The sequence below is a fragment of the Phocoena sinus genome, chromosome 21 (assembly GCF_008692025.1).
Source record: "Phocoena sinus isolate mPhoSin1 chromosome 21, mPhoSin1.pri, whole genome shotgun sequence".
In the NCBI taxonomy this organism is placed as follows: Eukaryota; Metazoa; Chordata; class Mammalia; order Artiodactyla; family Phocoenidae; genus Phocoena; species Phocoena sinus.
This window is the reverse complement of record NC_045783.1, coordinates 10,705,232-10,720,891: the sequence shown is the minus strand read 5'-3', so window position 1 is coordinate 10,720,891 and position 15,660 is coordinate 10,705,232. Positions and strand designations below refer to the sequence as shown.

The 15,660-nt window shown below is 52.8% G+C and overlaps 1 protein-coding gene across 9 annotated transcripts in view; it reads left to right on the top strand.

The window, feature by feature from the left end:
* The window catches only part of ARHGEF10 (Rho guanine nucleotide exchange factor 10), an 89,661-nt gene extending 75,916 nt beyond the window's left edge, over positions 1 to 13,745 (top strand). For 8 of the 9 annotated variants that reach the window (XM_032618149.1, XM_032618145.1, XM_032618150.1 and 5 more), the window contains 3 exons: positions 1,839 to 2,013; positions 9,471 to 9,593; positions 12,007 to 13,738. In XM_032618149.1, the coding sequence (XP_032474040.1) occupies positions 1,839 to 2,013; positions 9,471 to 9,593; positions 12,007 to 12,518 (810 nt within the window). In that variant the 3' untranslated portion in view covers positions 12,519 to 13,738. Of the gene's footprint in view, positions 1 to 1,838; positions 2,014 to 9,470; positions 9,594 to 12,006 lie in introns of all 9 variants that reach the window. The other variant, XM_032618147.1, reaches the window with a different exon arrangement.
* Positions 13,746 to 15,660: the final 1,915 nt, after the last annotated feature.

Here is a 15,660-nt window from a genome sequence, read left to right as displayed (position 1 = left end):
CCGCAAAGTGAAAAGACGACCCACGGAATGGCAGAAAATACTTAAGAATCGTGTATCTGCCAAGAGTGCATAACAAACAGCTTCTATAACTTACAGCTCAACGATCAAAAGAAAAATAGTCCAGTTCAGACACGGACCAAGGATCTGAACGGACATTTCTACAAAGAAGATACACAGTCGGCCACACAGGGAAGGGTGTGCACCATCCTTAGTCCTTAGGGAAATGCAAACCAAAGCAACCATGAGACACCACGTCACGCCGACGAGGATGACAGCAATAGAAAAGGGACATTAACAAGTGCCGAGAGGACGCGGAGAAGTCGAGAGCTGCACACATCGCCGGTGGGGACGTGAAATGGGGCAGCTGTTGGGAAACAGTCTGTCCTTCCTCAAAAAGTGAAATGTGGAGTTGCTGTGTGGCCCAGCGTTTCCAGTCATACGTGTTTACTCAGGAGGACTCACTCTGTAAGAACTCGGGGCTCCTTCCTAACCGCCGGCACCGGCTCGTCCCCACTGACGCGTGTTTAAATTAGACCTGTGACGATCGGGGTCGCTTTGTGGGAGGGTGCACACGTGCGCGGAGGGAGGTATCTGTGGAGGTGAGCATAGCACGGGCGTCTCGGAGGAAACGGCGGCCCCCCGGCTTTGGCTGCAGGAGGGGCCGAGGGCCCGAGCCAGTTGTCCGCCCCGAGAGCAGGGTCCTCGTCTTCCCTCCCGGGAGGTGCGCGGGTACTCTGGAGGGAATGCGCAGCCCGGGCAGGTGGTGATGGCAGGACTGGGCGCTCAGGCCGTCGGGGGCGTCTGCGAACTCCAGAATCACTGTCACGCCTGAGTCCCGGCTTCAGGATGACCCCCAGGCCGCTCTCCAGCCCTGCCTGTCCAGCTGCAGTCTTCACTTAAAACAAGGTGTGGTGCCCTTGGACGGGCAGCCTCCCTTCTGACAAAATCAGAGACTCACGTGTCCCCCTCGGTCCAGCTCGGGAGTGCCGCGCGGCGTGGGTGCAGCGTGAGGGGCTAACTGGCGAGCCCTTTCCACGCGGGTAGGCGTGCGAGGATGGCGCCTTTGGCCCCCTCGGCCGCATAGTGGGTTGTAAAGAGCGTCCCGCACTGTTCTCAGTCCTTGAGGAAGGGGACAGAGGCATAAGCCTGTTTTTTTCCTAGGGGGTTTTAAGTTACCTCTTTTCAGGCTAGAGAGCTGTGCAGGATTGTGACCTGCTGTGGGCTAAGAGGACTTCTTTGAGGGTAGTGTTTCTTCTCACTGTGTCTCCAAGCTTCACCCCACCTGCCCCCCGCCAATCCCTGGTAGGCAGTGACCACAGCTGCCCAGCACAGGCCCGTCCACCATGGGGACAAGTTCCAAAAGTTCCCTCTCGGGGGCCCCGTGGAGCAGGGTTGTCAGGATGGAGACCTGGAGCAGAGCGCAGCCCGGAGGCTCGGGAAGGGCCTGGTCAAGCGGAGAAGCTGCAGGTGGCCACCCGGGGGCCGGACGGGGCTGGACAGCGAGGGGGCCCTGCGAGCTCGGCGGGGCTCAGCTGCCCGTACAGGCCTCCTCGCGGGCAGACGTGGCCCTCGTTCCCGCTCGGGTTTGGGGGTGCTGATGGTCCACGGCGTCCAGGGCGCTGCTCAGCACCTGCGGATCTGGGGTGACGGTGCCCTTGCTGTAGGTGGTTGAGGGCAGGTGAGATCCGGGGTGCCAGCTGGACACGCTGGCACGGTGGGGACGACAGCGCCACCCGAGGCTTCACGCGCAGCCCCGAGGGCGGGTCCGTGACGGCGACGTGGGTGCAGCTCCGTGCGGTATCCCTGACACGCCCTCGCCTTCTCCTTGGTCTCCGCAGAGCCAGCTGGAGGCCCACCAGGAGGAGGGCATGGTGGTCTCACACATGGCCATTGCCGGTGTGGGCATCTGGATCGCCTTCACCTCAGGGTCCACGCTCCGCCTCTTCCACACGGAGACGCTCAAACATCTCCAGGACGTCAACGTCGCCACCCCGGTCCACCACATGCTGCCAGGTGGGCCCTGGGGCGCTGGGGGGCGGTGCCACCTCCCCCGGGGCCGGCGCTCGGGGCTGTCGGGTAACGCGAACTAAAGCGCCCTTCTTAGAGGTCAGAGCCGCCCATCGCAGACGGTTTAGTGCTGTTAGTAAAGCACTGGGGCGGAGGGCGGGGGCAAGGATCTGAGGTTGAAGGGCAGAGAAAAGGAGACTCTCTGGTGGGGGGGGCTCCAAGGGGCTCTGCCAGCCCCACGCGGGAAGGGTGTTCCTGGCAGCGGGAGTCAAACCAGCCAAGGTACAGGAGTGGGGTGTGGGAGCCGCATGTGGCTGGTGTGTGGCTAGTATGTACACGCGTGAGCTTGTTAGGTACGGGCGTGTGGCTAGTATGTACACCTGGGCTTGTTATGTACGGGCATGTGGCTAGTATGTACACGTGTGGGCTTGTTATGTACGGGCGTGTGGCTAGTATGTACACGTGTGGGCTTGTTATGTACGGGTGTGTGGCTAGTATGTACACCTGGGCTTGTTATGTACGGGCATGTGCTAGTATGTACGCGTGTGGGCTTGTTATGTACGAGTGTGTGGCTAGTATGTACACCTGGGCTTGTTATGTACGGGCGTGTGGCTAGTATGTACGCGTGTGGGCTTGTTATGTACGGGTGTGTGGCTAGTATGTACACCTGGGCTTGTTATGTACGGGCGTGTGGCTAGTATGTACACCTGGGCTTGTTATGTACGGGCGTGTGGCTAGTATGTACACGTGTGGGCTTGTTATGTACGGGTGTGTGGCTAGTATGTACACCTGGGCTTGTTATGTACGGGTGTGTGGCTATTATGTACACCTGGGCTTGTTATGTACTGGAATGTGGCTAGTATGTACACCTGGGCTTGTTATGTATGGGTGTGTGGCTAGTATGTACACCTGGGCTTGTTACGTACGGGTGTGTGGCTAGTATGTACATGTGTGGGCTTGTTATGTACGGGCGTGTGGCTAGTATGTACACCTGGGCTTGTTATGTACGGGTGTGTGGCTAGTATGTACATGTGTGGGCTTGTTATGTACGGGCGTGTGGCTAGTATGTACACCTGGGCTTGTTATGTACGGGTGTGTGGCTAGTATGTACACGTGTGGGCTTGTTATGTACAGGTGTGTGGCTAGTATGTACACGTGTGGGCTTGTTATGTACGGGTGTGTGGCTAGTATGTACACCTGGGCTTGTTATGTACAGGCGTGTGGCTAGTATGTACACCTGGGCTTGTTAGGTACAGGTGTGTGGCTAGTATGTACACCTGGGCTTGTTAGGTACGGGTGTGTGGCTAGTATGTACACGTGTGGGCTTGTTATGTACAGGTGTGTGGCTAGTATGTACACGCGTGAGCTTGTTATGTACGGGCGTGTGGCTAGTATGTACACGTGTGGGCTTGTTATGTACGGGTGTGTGGCTAGTATGTACACCTGGGCTTGTTATGTACGGGTGTGTGGCTAGTATGTACACCTGGGCTTGTTATGTACGGGTGTGTGGCTAGTATGTACACGTGTGGGCTTGTTATGTACGGGCGTGTGGCTAGTATGTACACCTGGGCTTGTTATGTACGGGCGTGTGGCTAGTATGTACACCTGGGCTTGTTATGTACAGGTGTGTGGCTAGTATGTACACCTGGGCTTGTTATGTACGGGTGTGTGGCTAGTATGTACACGTGTGGGCTTGTTATGTATGGGCGTGTGGCTAGTATGTACACCTGGGCTTGTTATGTACGGGTGTGTGGCTAGTATGTACACGTGTGGGCTTGTTATGTATGGGCGTGTGGCTAGTATGTACACCTGGGCTTGTTATGTACAGGTATGTGGCTAGTATGTACACGTGTGAGCTTGTTATGTACGGGTGTGTGGCTAGTGTATATAAGCATGTTGCAGATGTGTGTATGTATGTAACTTGTATGTATACGCGTTGCTTGCTGTGTACAGGTGTGTGTGCCTGGTGTGTATTGCCCCACGTCTCCACGGGGCTTTTAAGGACCAGGCTCATGCCGCATGGCATTCCCCTCCTTTCCCACGTTGGCTGTGTCTCCTGGCTCCCGGTTGGAGAAGAGAAAGATCCGGTGTGCAGCACGTGGGCTGCCACCCACACCGCGTGAACAGACCTGTGCAGGAAGCCCTCCCAGGGCGCTCGAACCCCCAGTCCCTGTTTTACCAAAGCCCAGCGGTCACGTACCTGTGACCACGTAACCTGTTTGCACCTGGGCCACCGGCTGTACTTCATCTTGTTTTCTTTCCTTCTTTCCATCCCCCAGTTAACGACTCCCTTGTTTCTTATCCACCTGCGTGGCTTTCACTGTTCAGGTCAGGATCCGCCTGGGTTCCTGTGGAGCCAGGAGACCGTGTGGTCAGGTGGGGACACCTGGCGGCCCCACGTCCCCGGGCCCCTTGGCAGGTGTGCCCCCGCCTGCTGTCACCGTCACCACACACAGTCCCTGCCCCCCCCCCCCCCGGGCCCCCCGCCTCCTATCCCTGTGCCAGGACTTAGGGCTCTTTCTCCCAAGCCCATGTCCCATGCAGAAGGAGCCTTTGGGTGGCGTGTTCTCCCGCATCTGCCTGCTGTGTGCGAAATACCTCCAGTTTCAGCAATATCCGGGGGTTCTGTGCTTTCTCTGCATCTCATGTTTTACTCCCAGGTTTGTAGCTGCTAGACCTGGCGGACGTGAGGAAGGTGGACAGTTAGAGCAGAAATCAGGGACACTTAGAATGACAGTCCTCTTGCTACGCCCGGGCAGTGGTTCTTGAATGTGGTCCTCAAAAAGGCATCTGACGTTGGTCTGATTTTCTTGCATTTTGGGGAACAGGGAGGCCAGACACCCATGTCTTGTCTGTCCTTCTTTGAATCGCCTTACCCTTGGGCCAGTGTTTCACGGTGAGAAGTGTTTCATTTTGTCCTCTCTGACACTTAGATACTTGTGTCAGTGCGTGTTTGCACCCTATGTGAGCCTGTGGAATTGCAGGTCCTTGGACCACCATCATCCCGGACACATGTATGTAAACCTCATTCTGGAGTTGTGTTCGTGATGTTGCCCAAATGGGTTTTTTACGTATATATGGCAATAACGTGTAAACTGTCCTTTCGTGCTCTCACTGGAATATAAAATTCCAGTAGGTTCTAGAGATGAAGCCTTCCCAGGCCAGAAAGAACACAATTGGAAAAAAAAAATTACTATACTGTACTGTAACTTGTGACTTTTTGTAGCAGAATTGAGAACCCTAATTAGTTCCCTAGAGGTCTCGGCGTGCTTTCCCCTGTGGACTGGGACTCGTGTGACGAGCTGCATCTTTCTGTCCGGTTTGGAGCTCTGTTCTGAGCACCATTAGTTCAAGCGCTTTGCCGTAAACCACATCATACTTGGCAGACACAGTGGATGACGGCGCCTGGGGTCAGCACACACGTTTCGAGGGGCCGTCGGTCAACCTTCCCGGCCCCCGAGGTGGTTACAGCCCGTGGTTCAGAGGGCGGCATCTCCTCCGGGTCATGAGGCTGCATGAGTCACGTCAGGATGCAGCTGTTTCCTTTTCATCCAGAACAGTCAGGGGAGGGTATCTGGATGAAAAAGTGCTGAGACCCCCGCCCCCTGTCAGATTAGCCTTCCCAGGTCCCCACTGAGTGAGCACGTTGCTTTCCAGGGGTGACGTAACCAAATAAAGTGGCACGATTTTCTATGTAATACAAAAGTCAGTGTAACTCTTCTAAGTACCATCAAACCACATCATAAGGGAATTCAGCAACTTAAACTAGACTCAAGGTTATTTATGAGTTAGGGAACAGACCAAGGAGTGGATTTCGTGTCCCTTGGGCTCTGGTGCCATCCTGCGCTAACCAGCAGCTACTCAACCAGCAGTTGGTCCTGAGCTAACTAGCAGCTTCCTTAACCAGCAGTTGATCCCACGCTAACCAGCGGCTCCTTAAGCCCCGCGCTAACCAGTGGCTCCTTAACCAGCAGTTGATCCTGTGCTAACCAGCAGCTACTCAACCAGCAGTTGGTCCTGCGCTAACCAGCGGCTCTTTAACCAGCAGTTAATCCTGCGCTAACCTGCCCGCCTCCCTGGTCTCTGTCCCGGGTGGGAGCCAGGAGTGGGTTCCAGTCATAGCCTTTCCAAGCACACTTGGAAGGCTGGCTCCTTCTCCTATTCTCTCCCCTGTTTGTGTGTTTCTTGCGAGCATTTGAATAAACCTGGCCGGTCTCCCCCGTGCTCCTGTGTCCCCGTGTGAGAGGACAGCAGGGTCCCCAGAGAGCGTGCATCACACAGCGGCCAGCTCCCCTGCCCCTTCGTGTGGATAACTCACTTCCGCCCCGTGCCAACTGCAGCCTTTGTCGGCATCTCTGCCCCGCCCCTCCCGCCCCGCCTCCCCCTTAGATGCTGAGTGGGTGGCCCCTCTGCCCGCAGCTTGGCCAGCTCAGAAGGCCACAGCTGGTGCTTCCACAAGGAGTAGCCTGGACGCCTCTCAGCAGCTCTGTCTGCAGACCCTCCGGAATGGGAAAATCTCCACGTTCCCTAATTACCATTCAGTTAAACTTTCATATGTGAAATTAAAGATGAATCCTAGACTACTTTGAAAATGGAACAAACCATCATGTGCTGGAACTGAAGGCTTTCAAACCAGTTAGAAAGGAAAACATCCCAGTTTTCCCTGCTTTCGCGTTTGTTATGATGAAGTGAAGGTTTGTGGGTGTCCCCCCAGGAGCACCACCCAGAAGCCCCGGGGTTGTTTCCGTTGGTCTTTCCCACCGACCACGTAGTTTTTCCCCTTCTCGTCATGTTTCGTAACCTTTCCCCACACGGTGACTTTTCCCATCCCGATGCTACACGGTGCGCCTTCTGTACCTTGGAATTGTTTTGTCCTTTCTCTTTAGAAAGATCCACTTCTGGAGAGAGGAGTTTCTTCACAGAGACTAGAGAGTTTCCCAGATTTTCACTGCATATAACGTAACACAGATGTAAAAGCTGGAGGCAGGATGAAACGTCAGATGTTCCTAATATGCTATTTACAGGCAAAGAGGCGGGAAAATTCCTAAGGGGGATAAAAGGTCACTTTCAAAATGCATTTATGAATGAAAATAAGTAGTAAACTTTTATCCTTTGTAATTTGAAAGTAAGATCTTCTTAATGTTTTTATTAGTGGTTGGAAATATTTCACATCATATTTTACGAGGATCTGTTAATCCTCACTGTGGAGGTGGGCTGTTTGAAATTCCCTTTTCCTCATTAGTTTTCTTTAAAGCCAAGTGGTAGATTAAAAGTATTTCAGATGCTTCTTTAATAGTCCTAGGCCGATATTTTAAAAATGTTATATTCTCTGTGAAAGAAAATTTAACTCACAAATTCCTATTTTGGAGAATGAAAGGAAACTCAGTTTCCCAGACCAAAATATTTCAGGACGATCAAATAAATCACAAAACAGTTTATTCATACAAACAGTTTTCGCTTATATGCAGGACTTGGCTACCAAAATGAGGGTGTGGGTGGACTTAAATGATATAAAAACCCACAGCCAACCTCGGAACCGAGCCCTGAGACCACGTCATGAGAGTCTGCTTGTTTTTATTGTTGCCAATACTTTCGTGTGTTAAAAAGGAAATTTATTCACGTCTAGGACCACAGGGCTATACCACTGCCCCAGTTTCTGTATTCCTTCCAGGAGGGTGGCTTCAGAAAGTGGCTGTAAAAGGGAAATAATAGCTCTGTCCCCCGTCCATCCCGTTGTCATGACATTCTCCACGTTGGTGTTGAGAAGTAAGATATCCAGATGGAATGTAACCTGCTGCCCCTGGCACCAGGGCAGTGGCGGAGGCCGTACGTCACCGGAACAAAACAAAACACAGAGCAGTGAGCCAGTCCCAAAAGTCGCCTCCACCAGCTGCTTCCACCAAAGGTTCCCGGAGGGTTGGAGAGGAGGGTCTCTGCTTTGCGGGTTTGCTTTCTGTCTCGAGCGTAGCTGTGGGGAATCTTTAGGTCACGTGGCATCAAGTGAGGCTTCTGCTCTGGAAGGCACACCCGTGTGTCCTGGGACGTTCCCTGGTCCCTGGAGCTCCTCTCCGAAGGGCTGCCCCACGATGGGACCACCTGCCCCTGGATAGCAATCGTTGTGAGCTGTGCCCAGAGCCGTGTTTCTGAATGGCTTCTGCAGTTCTCCCTGGCGTTTGGAAATGGCAGCTCCCGGCCCAGGTGTAGACAGACACGCAGGTCCCAGGCGTCTCTAAAGCTCCAGCTGCTCGCACGGGCACGCATTTGGATTCCTGGGAACTTAATACATTAGCTTTTCTTCAAAAAATATGCCTGTATTTAGAGGTAAAACCAGATCTTTAGTTTTTGTAGCTGTTGTCTCGGTTTGGTTTCAGTGTTTCGTTGCCTCAATAATCATAAAATAACTTCAGTGGACATGGTGACCTGCCTTTGGCTTTGGTGTTCAGTCCATTTGTTTCCATGCTTTTTATCTAAGATGAACTTAGGTCAAGCGCAGAGATACTGAAAATGACTCATTTCCAGAGAGCAGAAGAACCAGCTGTTTTGAAGCGCCCTCCATTCCTTCCTGGGAGCAGCCGCATGACCCTTCTCTGCTCTTGAGCTTCAGTGCTGAGCAGAGATGCCAGGAGGGGCTTAAAGCCCCTGTCGAAGGTGGTGGTGCTGTGGGCAGGGTCAGGGCAGGGGTGGGATGCTCGGGGCCTAGACTCAGTCCCTGAGACGAGAGTCACGGGGAGACACGCACCTTTCCCTCCACATCCTAACGTTGTCAGGCTGACCCACCTCTCTGGGCCGCAGAGCCTCGACTGCAAAACAAAACAAAACAAGGCAGAGCGAACAGCCGGAAGCTCCAAAGCCCTTGGACTCCAGCGTTTGGTGTCCGCGTCTCCCGGACTTTCCCACCGAGGCCGTGAGTGGTCTCCTTCAGACGGAACCTTTGGGTGGTCGCTTGCATCTCTCCCCTGTGATGCTGAGCGCGGGCTGCGCTGGGAGCCCGTCCTACCTGCGAGGTCCCCTCTTATCTGCCTAGGTGGGCTCTTGCGCACACGGGGCTGCCGTCTGACGTGCGTGTGTGTGCGCGTGTGTGTACGTGTGTGTACGTGTGTGTGTGCAGCTCTGCCTGGAAGTGGATGATTTACATGGACGGTTCGGGGCGGGGGTGTGTGATCGGCTCTGGAAGGGCCGCACCAGCAGTGCTGAGAGCACCGTGCACGTGTCCTGAGGCCGTGGCCGTGCTCTGCCGGGGTGCAGCCAGGACGCCCCCCAGATCTCTCTCTTGCTCGTCCGGCTGAAGGAGTCGCGGTGTGTGGCTAGGGCTCCGGTGACACCCGCTGGCCGGGAGGGCTCGGGGCTGCCCGGGGAGCGTTCTGGCGCGTCTGTAGGGTTTCTGGGCAGTTCCCGGGGCCCCTGCCCCAGCGTGTGGGCTGCAGAGGCCAGACTGCGGGGCACAAGTCTCTCCTGTCCCCCAGGACACCAGCGGCTGTCTGTGACCAGCCTGCTCGTCTGCCACGGCTTGCTGATGGTCGGCACCAGCCTGGGCGTCGTGGTGGCCCTGCCCGTCCCTCGTCTGCAGGGGATCCCCAAGGTGACTGGTGAGTACACCCCCCGAGTGCCTGCGTCTCCCAGGCCTCTGTGCTGTACTGTACTCTCGTCAAGCCCATGGGTCTGTGGTCAGCTGTGTCTTTGCTTAAACAGTGTAAATTACTTAGGTGGCTTTCTCTCTCCCTTCGTCCCTTCCTTTTTTCCTTCCTTTCTTTCCTACTATAAAGACTATGTCTATTAATTTGAATCATCAGGTTATACTTTTGTCTTCCTGTTTCTGACGTCAGTGGTCCAGGGAGACCCTTATCCCCAAGACGTGTTTTCACGTTACCTTTTTTGCCACCTGTTGGTTTTGATCATTCTATACAGTTTTGCCCAGTGAAAATGGATGCTTTTTAATGTTTTGCAAAGGAGGAGGCCCAGCATCTGAGAAAGCTCAGTTGTGCTGTTTTGCAGTGTTGCGGGGAGTTCAAATGGGCACACCCTTTTTGGAAAGCACTTTGGTGTTTAGGACTTGAAGATGCTTTTGCGTCAGGAGTCAGGGTTTCCAATTCAGGAAATTCTGTCTCGTGAAGCAGCCAACTCTAGGAATAAACCATGATGCAGAAAGAACAGGAAACGGCCTAAACATCCAAAATTAGGAGTAGGGAGACGCCTAAGACAGTGGTCGCGTTGCCATTTTAGAACGTAACACAGCCAGTGAAAATGATGTTTGCAGAGAGCTTGGAATGATACAGAGAAATGTTAATTCTGTAAGTTAAAGAAAACCAAGATCTTAAAATTGTATGTCGATTATGTAATAACTCTCAGAGAAAAAGATTTGTAGGAAACTCATTGAAACGTTTATAAAGATCTCTGTCTATAGTTTCTTCCTACTGTCAACGCTGGAGTATTTCACTCTGACCACAGGCAGCCCTTCCTTCCCTCAACAAGCGTTCACGGGTCTACTGCAAATAGGTCTGTGCTTTAGATAAATTCCTATTTTGTCATGATCCACCTGTTAGGATCATGGAATTCCAACTTGGTTTATTCATTTCTTAACTGCTGTCTTCGTTATGACCTGCCTGTGATACATGCAGAAGCTGTACATGATGACTACGGGCATTTTGAGTGGTAAAGGCTCAGGAGTCAGAAGCTCTTCCCGTCACAGCTGGGAACGCTTCTCCCCGACAACCAAACATAGCCGTTCTCCTGCTGGGTCTCACGTCACCGTTCCATTGTTTTTTCTCCATAGTTTTGCTAACTTGTACCTTTTTTTAAAAAAGAACTCTTTAATTGTGCCGTTTCCACATTTTCTATCATTGTCTCGTAGTGAATGTATTCCTCTCCGACTGCTTTCTTTCCATGTTATTTCTGAGGCGCATCCTTGTTGGTCACGTGGCTGTAGCTCATGCGTGTCACTGCTCTGGAGCGTGGCTTTGTTCCCCATGTGACGTACAGTGGGTATTTAGTTGTTTCCTGTTCTGTGTGTTACGTGCTATGCCTCTGTGGGGGTTCCTCTGGCCACCCCTTCTCATAAGGACTCGGGTTCCTCTGGCTGTGTGTCCGGGAGGGGACCACAGGTGTGTAGGAAACACTCACATTCAGGTTCACCCGGTGATGCTGGGATGTTCCCCTGGGCTGTCGCGTCAGATCACACCTCCATGCCCGGTGTCTGGGCGTCCCCATCCCTTCACCCTGTACCCGCTGTTGGTGGAGTTCTTGACTGAAGGAAGTCATCTCGCCCAGCTGAGGAATCCTGTAACGTCCTCTGCTTCGGCCAGAGTGGGAGGGAGGTGCTAGGGCCCTGTTTCAGCCTCAAAGCATTTGGTGAAAAGGGCATCTACCCCCCCATTTCTGTCACCTCACCTGCGAGGCGCTTAAAAATGGACATCCCGTTCCCGCCTGGCCCTTGGAGTCCCGGTGTTATGGGGGAGTCTGCATTTCATAAAAACGGCCTACAGGGAGTTTCTGGTGCTTCTTTTAAAATTCAATTCACATCGTCCTCGAACTGAAGAGCCCCCATTTTAATCGATACCATAGGACTAACTTATTCTAAACCACAGAATCTTTTTAAAGTGAAAAATGGCAGGAAACTACTTAGAGTTTACGCATCTTATTCCTAACATTGACATGTTTCAGGCATTTAAGTTTTTAAAACCAAGATTTAGGGAAACTTTTCCTAAATATATTATCTTAGAGCAGGCGAGAAGGCATTTATACAGAGAACAGGAAAATAGATACTTTATCACTTTAAAAGTACCACGCAAGTACCAGAACTGAGATACCGCTGACGAAAACCACGGTTGTATTTTAGACCATGGTTTTGAGAGCATTCTTGGACTTCCCTAGAGATCCACGAGAACGTGGTCTGGAAGCTGTTTTTGCTCTGAGCTGTCGAGTACAGGGTTTTGCCGTGTGGACGGGGGGTGCCCGGGGCCCTGCCCAGCATGCGGAGCCCTGCTGAGCGCTGTGCCCTTTCAGGTCGAGGCCTGGTCTCCTACCATGCTCACAACGGGCCCGTCAAGTTCCTGGTCGTGGCCACAGCCGCCTCCAAGGCGGACAGAGACAAGCCCAGGGACAGCCCGCCCCCCGGTGCCGACCCCCAGGATGAAGACCAGAGGGACCCGCTCCCCGGTGAGGGGCCCGGGCCCTGCCTGAGCCGCAGCAGTCCTGACGCCGTCTGGCTGGGGGCTTCGCTGGGCTCCCTCGCCCAGGCCAGCGACGTCTCCTCCACGTCTGGGTCCCCGACGCCTTCCCAGGGCTCGGGCTCCCTGGGGCCCCGCTCAGAGGAGAGTTTCATCCAGGACCCCCTGCGGCTCCCCTGCAGCTCCCCCGGCCGAGGGCGGCGGGCCAGGAAGGCCAAGGCCAGCTCCGTGCTGGTGGCCTGTGGGGGACAGGGCCACCGGCGGGTGAGCAGGAAGGCCAGGCAGCAGCGGCCGGAGGAGTTGGCCTCGTCCGTCATGGTCTGGCAGATCCCCCTGCTGAATGTGTGAGCCAGGGTCGAGATTCGGGGGTGGCCTTTCAGCCAAGTCACACACCCCGAGCGGTCCCGCCGCATCTATACTGACTGGGTGTGAATCGCCAGCCGTCTCGGGGCCGAAAAGTGCAATATCGTCACGGGGGCATCTCCGGCAGCCCCTCCCTCCACCCCAGGCAGGGGAGCCCCGTGTGAACGCGCATGAGGAAGGGGGTGGACGCCGTGTTCGAGTGGGTGGGGGTCCCGGGAGGATGCTCCCCCTCTGACCCCCGTGGTCCTTAATAAACACGGGACGCTGCAGACCTGTTCTCGTAGCCTGTCACCTAGAGAACTCACAGACTCAGAACTCACGGGGAAATACAGCGTATTCACTGGTGGAGGGGTTTATTAACAATTCTTAAAGTAATTGTCCTTGATTCAGATTCACTACTTTTATTTATGTTGTATATCTTTTAACTCCAGAATAGAATTTGTAACAATGAAGAAAGCCACGTAACACATACCAGGCCGGGTGGTGTTATGTGCTATCTGAGTTGAACTGAGTTTTCCAAAGTGGTATAACACGTGTACTGTATATTTTTAACAAAGTAGTATTTTTATATCGCATTTTTCTATTAAAAAAAATTAACAAAGTTTTAGTCACTATGTTATCCGTAACGTTTCACAAATAACGTTTGCTTTGAACCAAAATCCTCAACGCCTGTCAACATTTAGACTCAAGCGTCAATGCCAAAATACCCACGTTGGAGATGTGTGTGTTTTAGTGTCTCAGGAGACGTAGAAGGTGTCTTGGTCCATCCTTTCCTGCTGTGTTTGCATCTGTCGACCAGGAGCGCTTCTAGCTTTGAATGCATGTCCTGAAGGATGCACGGTGCTGGTCAGGGCGGGCGCCGGTGCTGGCGGCGGACACAGGACACAGGAAAGGTGGCCCTTGGTCGGCAGACTGGCACTTAGGGCCCCTTCTGCGGGCGTCATGCACGAGTGGTCCGTGAGTTCGCTGTGCTCCACGTGTCGTTATCTATCAATGTTCTACTTACTGGATGGTTAAGAAAAACAATGCAAGTCCACCCGAGATTAATGTCTCAGCACTTTACAGGTGACTAAAAATGCTAATTTTATGACTTTGCCAAATATTTTCCAAGGTGCACGTGTGCCCCCATGTGAAAGAAATATCTCCCCCAGCCTTCCTTAAACTATTAGCTGCTATCTTATTTCATGAATAAAGTCTTTTTATTTAAAAATACAATAACGTGAGTTGCTTTTTTTCCTGTGAAACGCAAAGGGGCAGTTAGGTTCGAGGGACGGTCGGGTTCCTTTCCAATGTGGCATCCCCACGTGCTGGTTTGGGAGTTTACGTGTGGATTCCAGAGACGGGCACAACGTACGTGTCAAAGAGCGCTTTGAATCCCAAGTCGGTGCTGAGAAACTCTCTCGAGGCGCGTGTACTTGAGTGACATCATGGGTTGAATTAGTTTAATATAAAATATAAAGAGGAGTGTCTAACGTCAGCTCCGTACTGTTTGCACTGATTAAAAATATACAGTTTCTCCGTGTTTTCAGTGTCCACATAAAACAGAAGTACTTGGATATGCCTTTTACTCAAACCTTGATGCTCAAAGACTGGTCGTTCTTCATCAGTACCTCAAAAAACTCAACTTACAACTGCCACATTTTCTTATGGGATAAATAAGTAAACAATAAAAATGGTGCTAGCCGAGGTTTCCACTTACATTGTAATATTGGTGACGTATTCAGGAAAGCCTTGCTGTCACTCACGCCCATCTGTCACTTCACCAGGTTTTATTTTCCAGGTGTGTGGTGAAGCTTTCAATATCACTTTATTCTATTCCCATTTTTAATTAAAATGTGAGTAGTCACTCCGGGACCCGGCCCTGCCGAGAGGCCCTGGTTCCAGTGCGGGGGAGGGACACGGTGCCTTTTGAACCTGCAGTGCTCACAGCAGGAGTCCGGACCCTGGAGCCCGGAGAGGTTTCCTTCCAGACGGTCTCTTTCCGGTGACCGGACTCGGGCCTGAACAGAGTTCATGCTGGTCTGGAGGACTCCCTGAATTAGTACGTGTAACTGATTCTCTCTCCGACAAGCTGCAGGAAATGGGATTCTTTGCAAGTGGAATCATCTGATTTGATTCTCTAAATCACGTCCCAAAGTATCTTTTTCTGTAAATATTTTCATATATTGAATTTGATAAAAATGTTCTAGATCCTGAGGACAGAGGGATAATTTATAGCCACAGTTTTCTCACCTGTCAAATGGACATAATTTAAGCCCTAGCGACTGCACATTTTTTTGGTGGCTTTTAGACTTATACATGCGTGAAAGCATTTCATAAAACTGGGTATTTTTCAGGCATAAAGCTTTCAAAGTAGCGGGAGCTCTGCATTGACGTAGAACCGCCATCGGATGCCAAGTCACGGCTCCTGAGGGAAGCAGTGTGTGGAGATAGCAGCCACTTCACTTACTTGCTTTAAAAAAAAACTGAGTGAGGGCTTCCCTGGTGGCGCAGTGGTTGAGAGTCCGCCTGCCGATGCAGGGGACACGGGTTCGTGCCCCAGTCCAGGAAGATCCCACATGCCGCGGAGCGGCTGGGCCCGTGAGCCGTGGCCACTGAGCCTGCGCGTCCGGAGCCTGTGCTCCACAACGGGAGAGGCCATGACAGTGAGAGGCCCGCGTACGGCAAAAAAAACTGAGTGAATGTGGAAGAAAAACTGAGTAGATGATTGCGTGGTACTCTTCTGGAAGTTTCCTTACCCGTGTGTCAGTTCTATCCGGGCCCAGGGCGTTTCCTGCTCCCTGGGAAACCTCTTCTCCCTTCATCCCCTGCGCCACCCTGCGGGCGGGCGCACACACCCCTGCGGCCCCCGCCCAAGGCCCCAGCGGTGCAGTGCGTTTGTTGGGCTGGCAGGGCCGCCCTCAGAGTCTGAAAGAATTAACCCCTGCAAAGCGTGTTAGTGAGTTCTTTGCTGTCAGGTTTCTAACCTGACAGTTTCTGGGGGTTGAAGGCACATTTCTGCAGCATCTTAATGGGGGAAATGCCATCCTGGTCCTTCCAGGTGGATTCCTGGTGCCTCCTTCGCCTTCCGGGCCCGTATCTGGCGACACTTCTGCCTGGTTCTGGTAAGAACAGGCCGAGTCCTGGT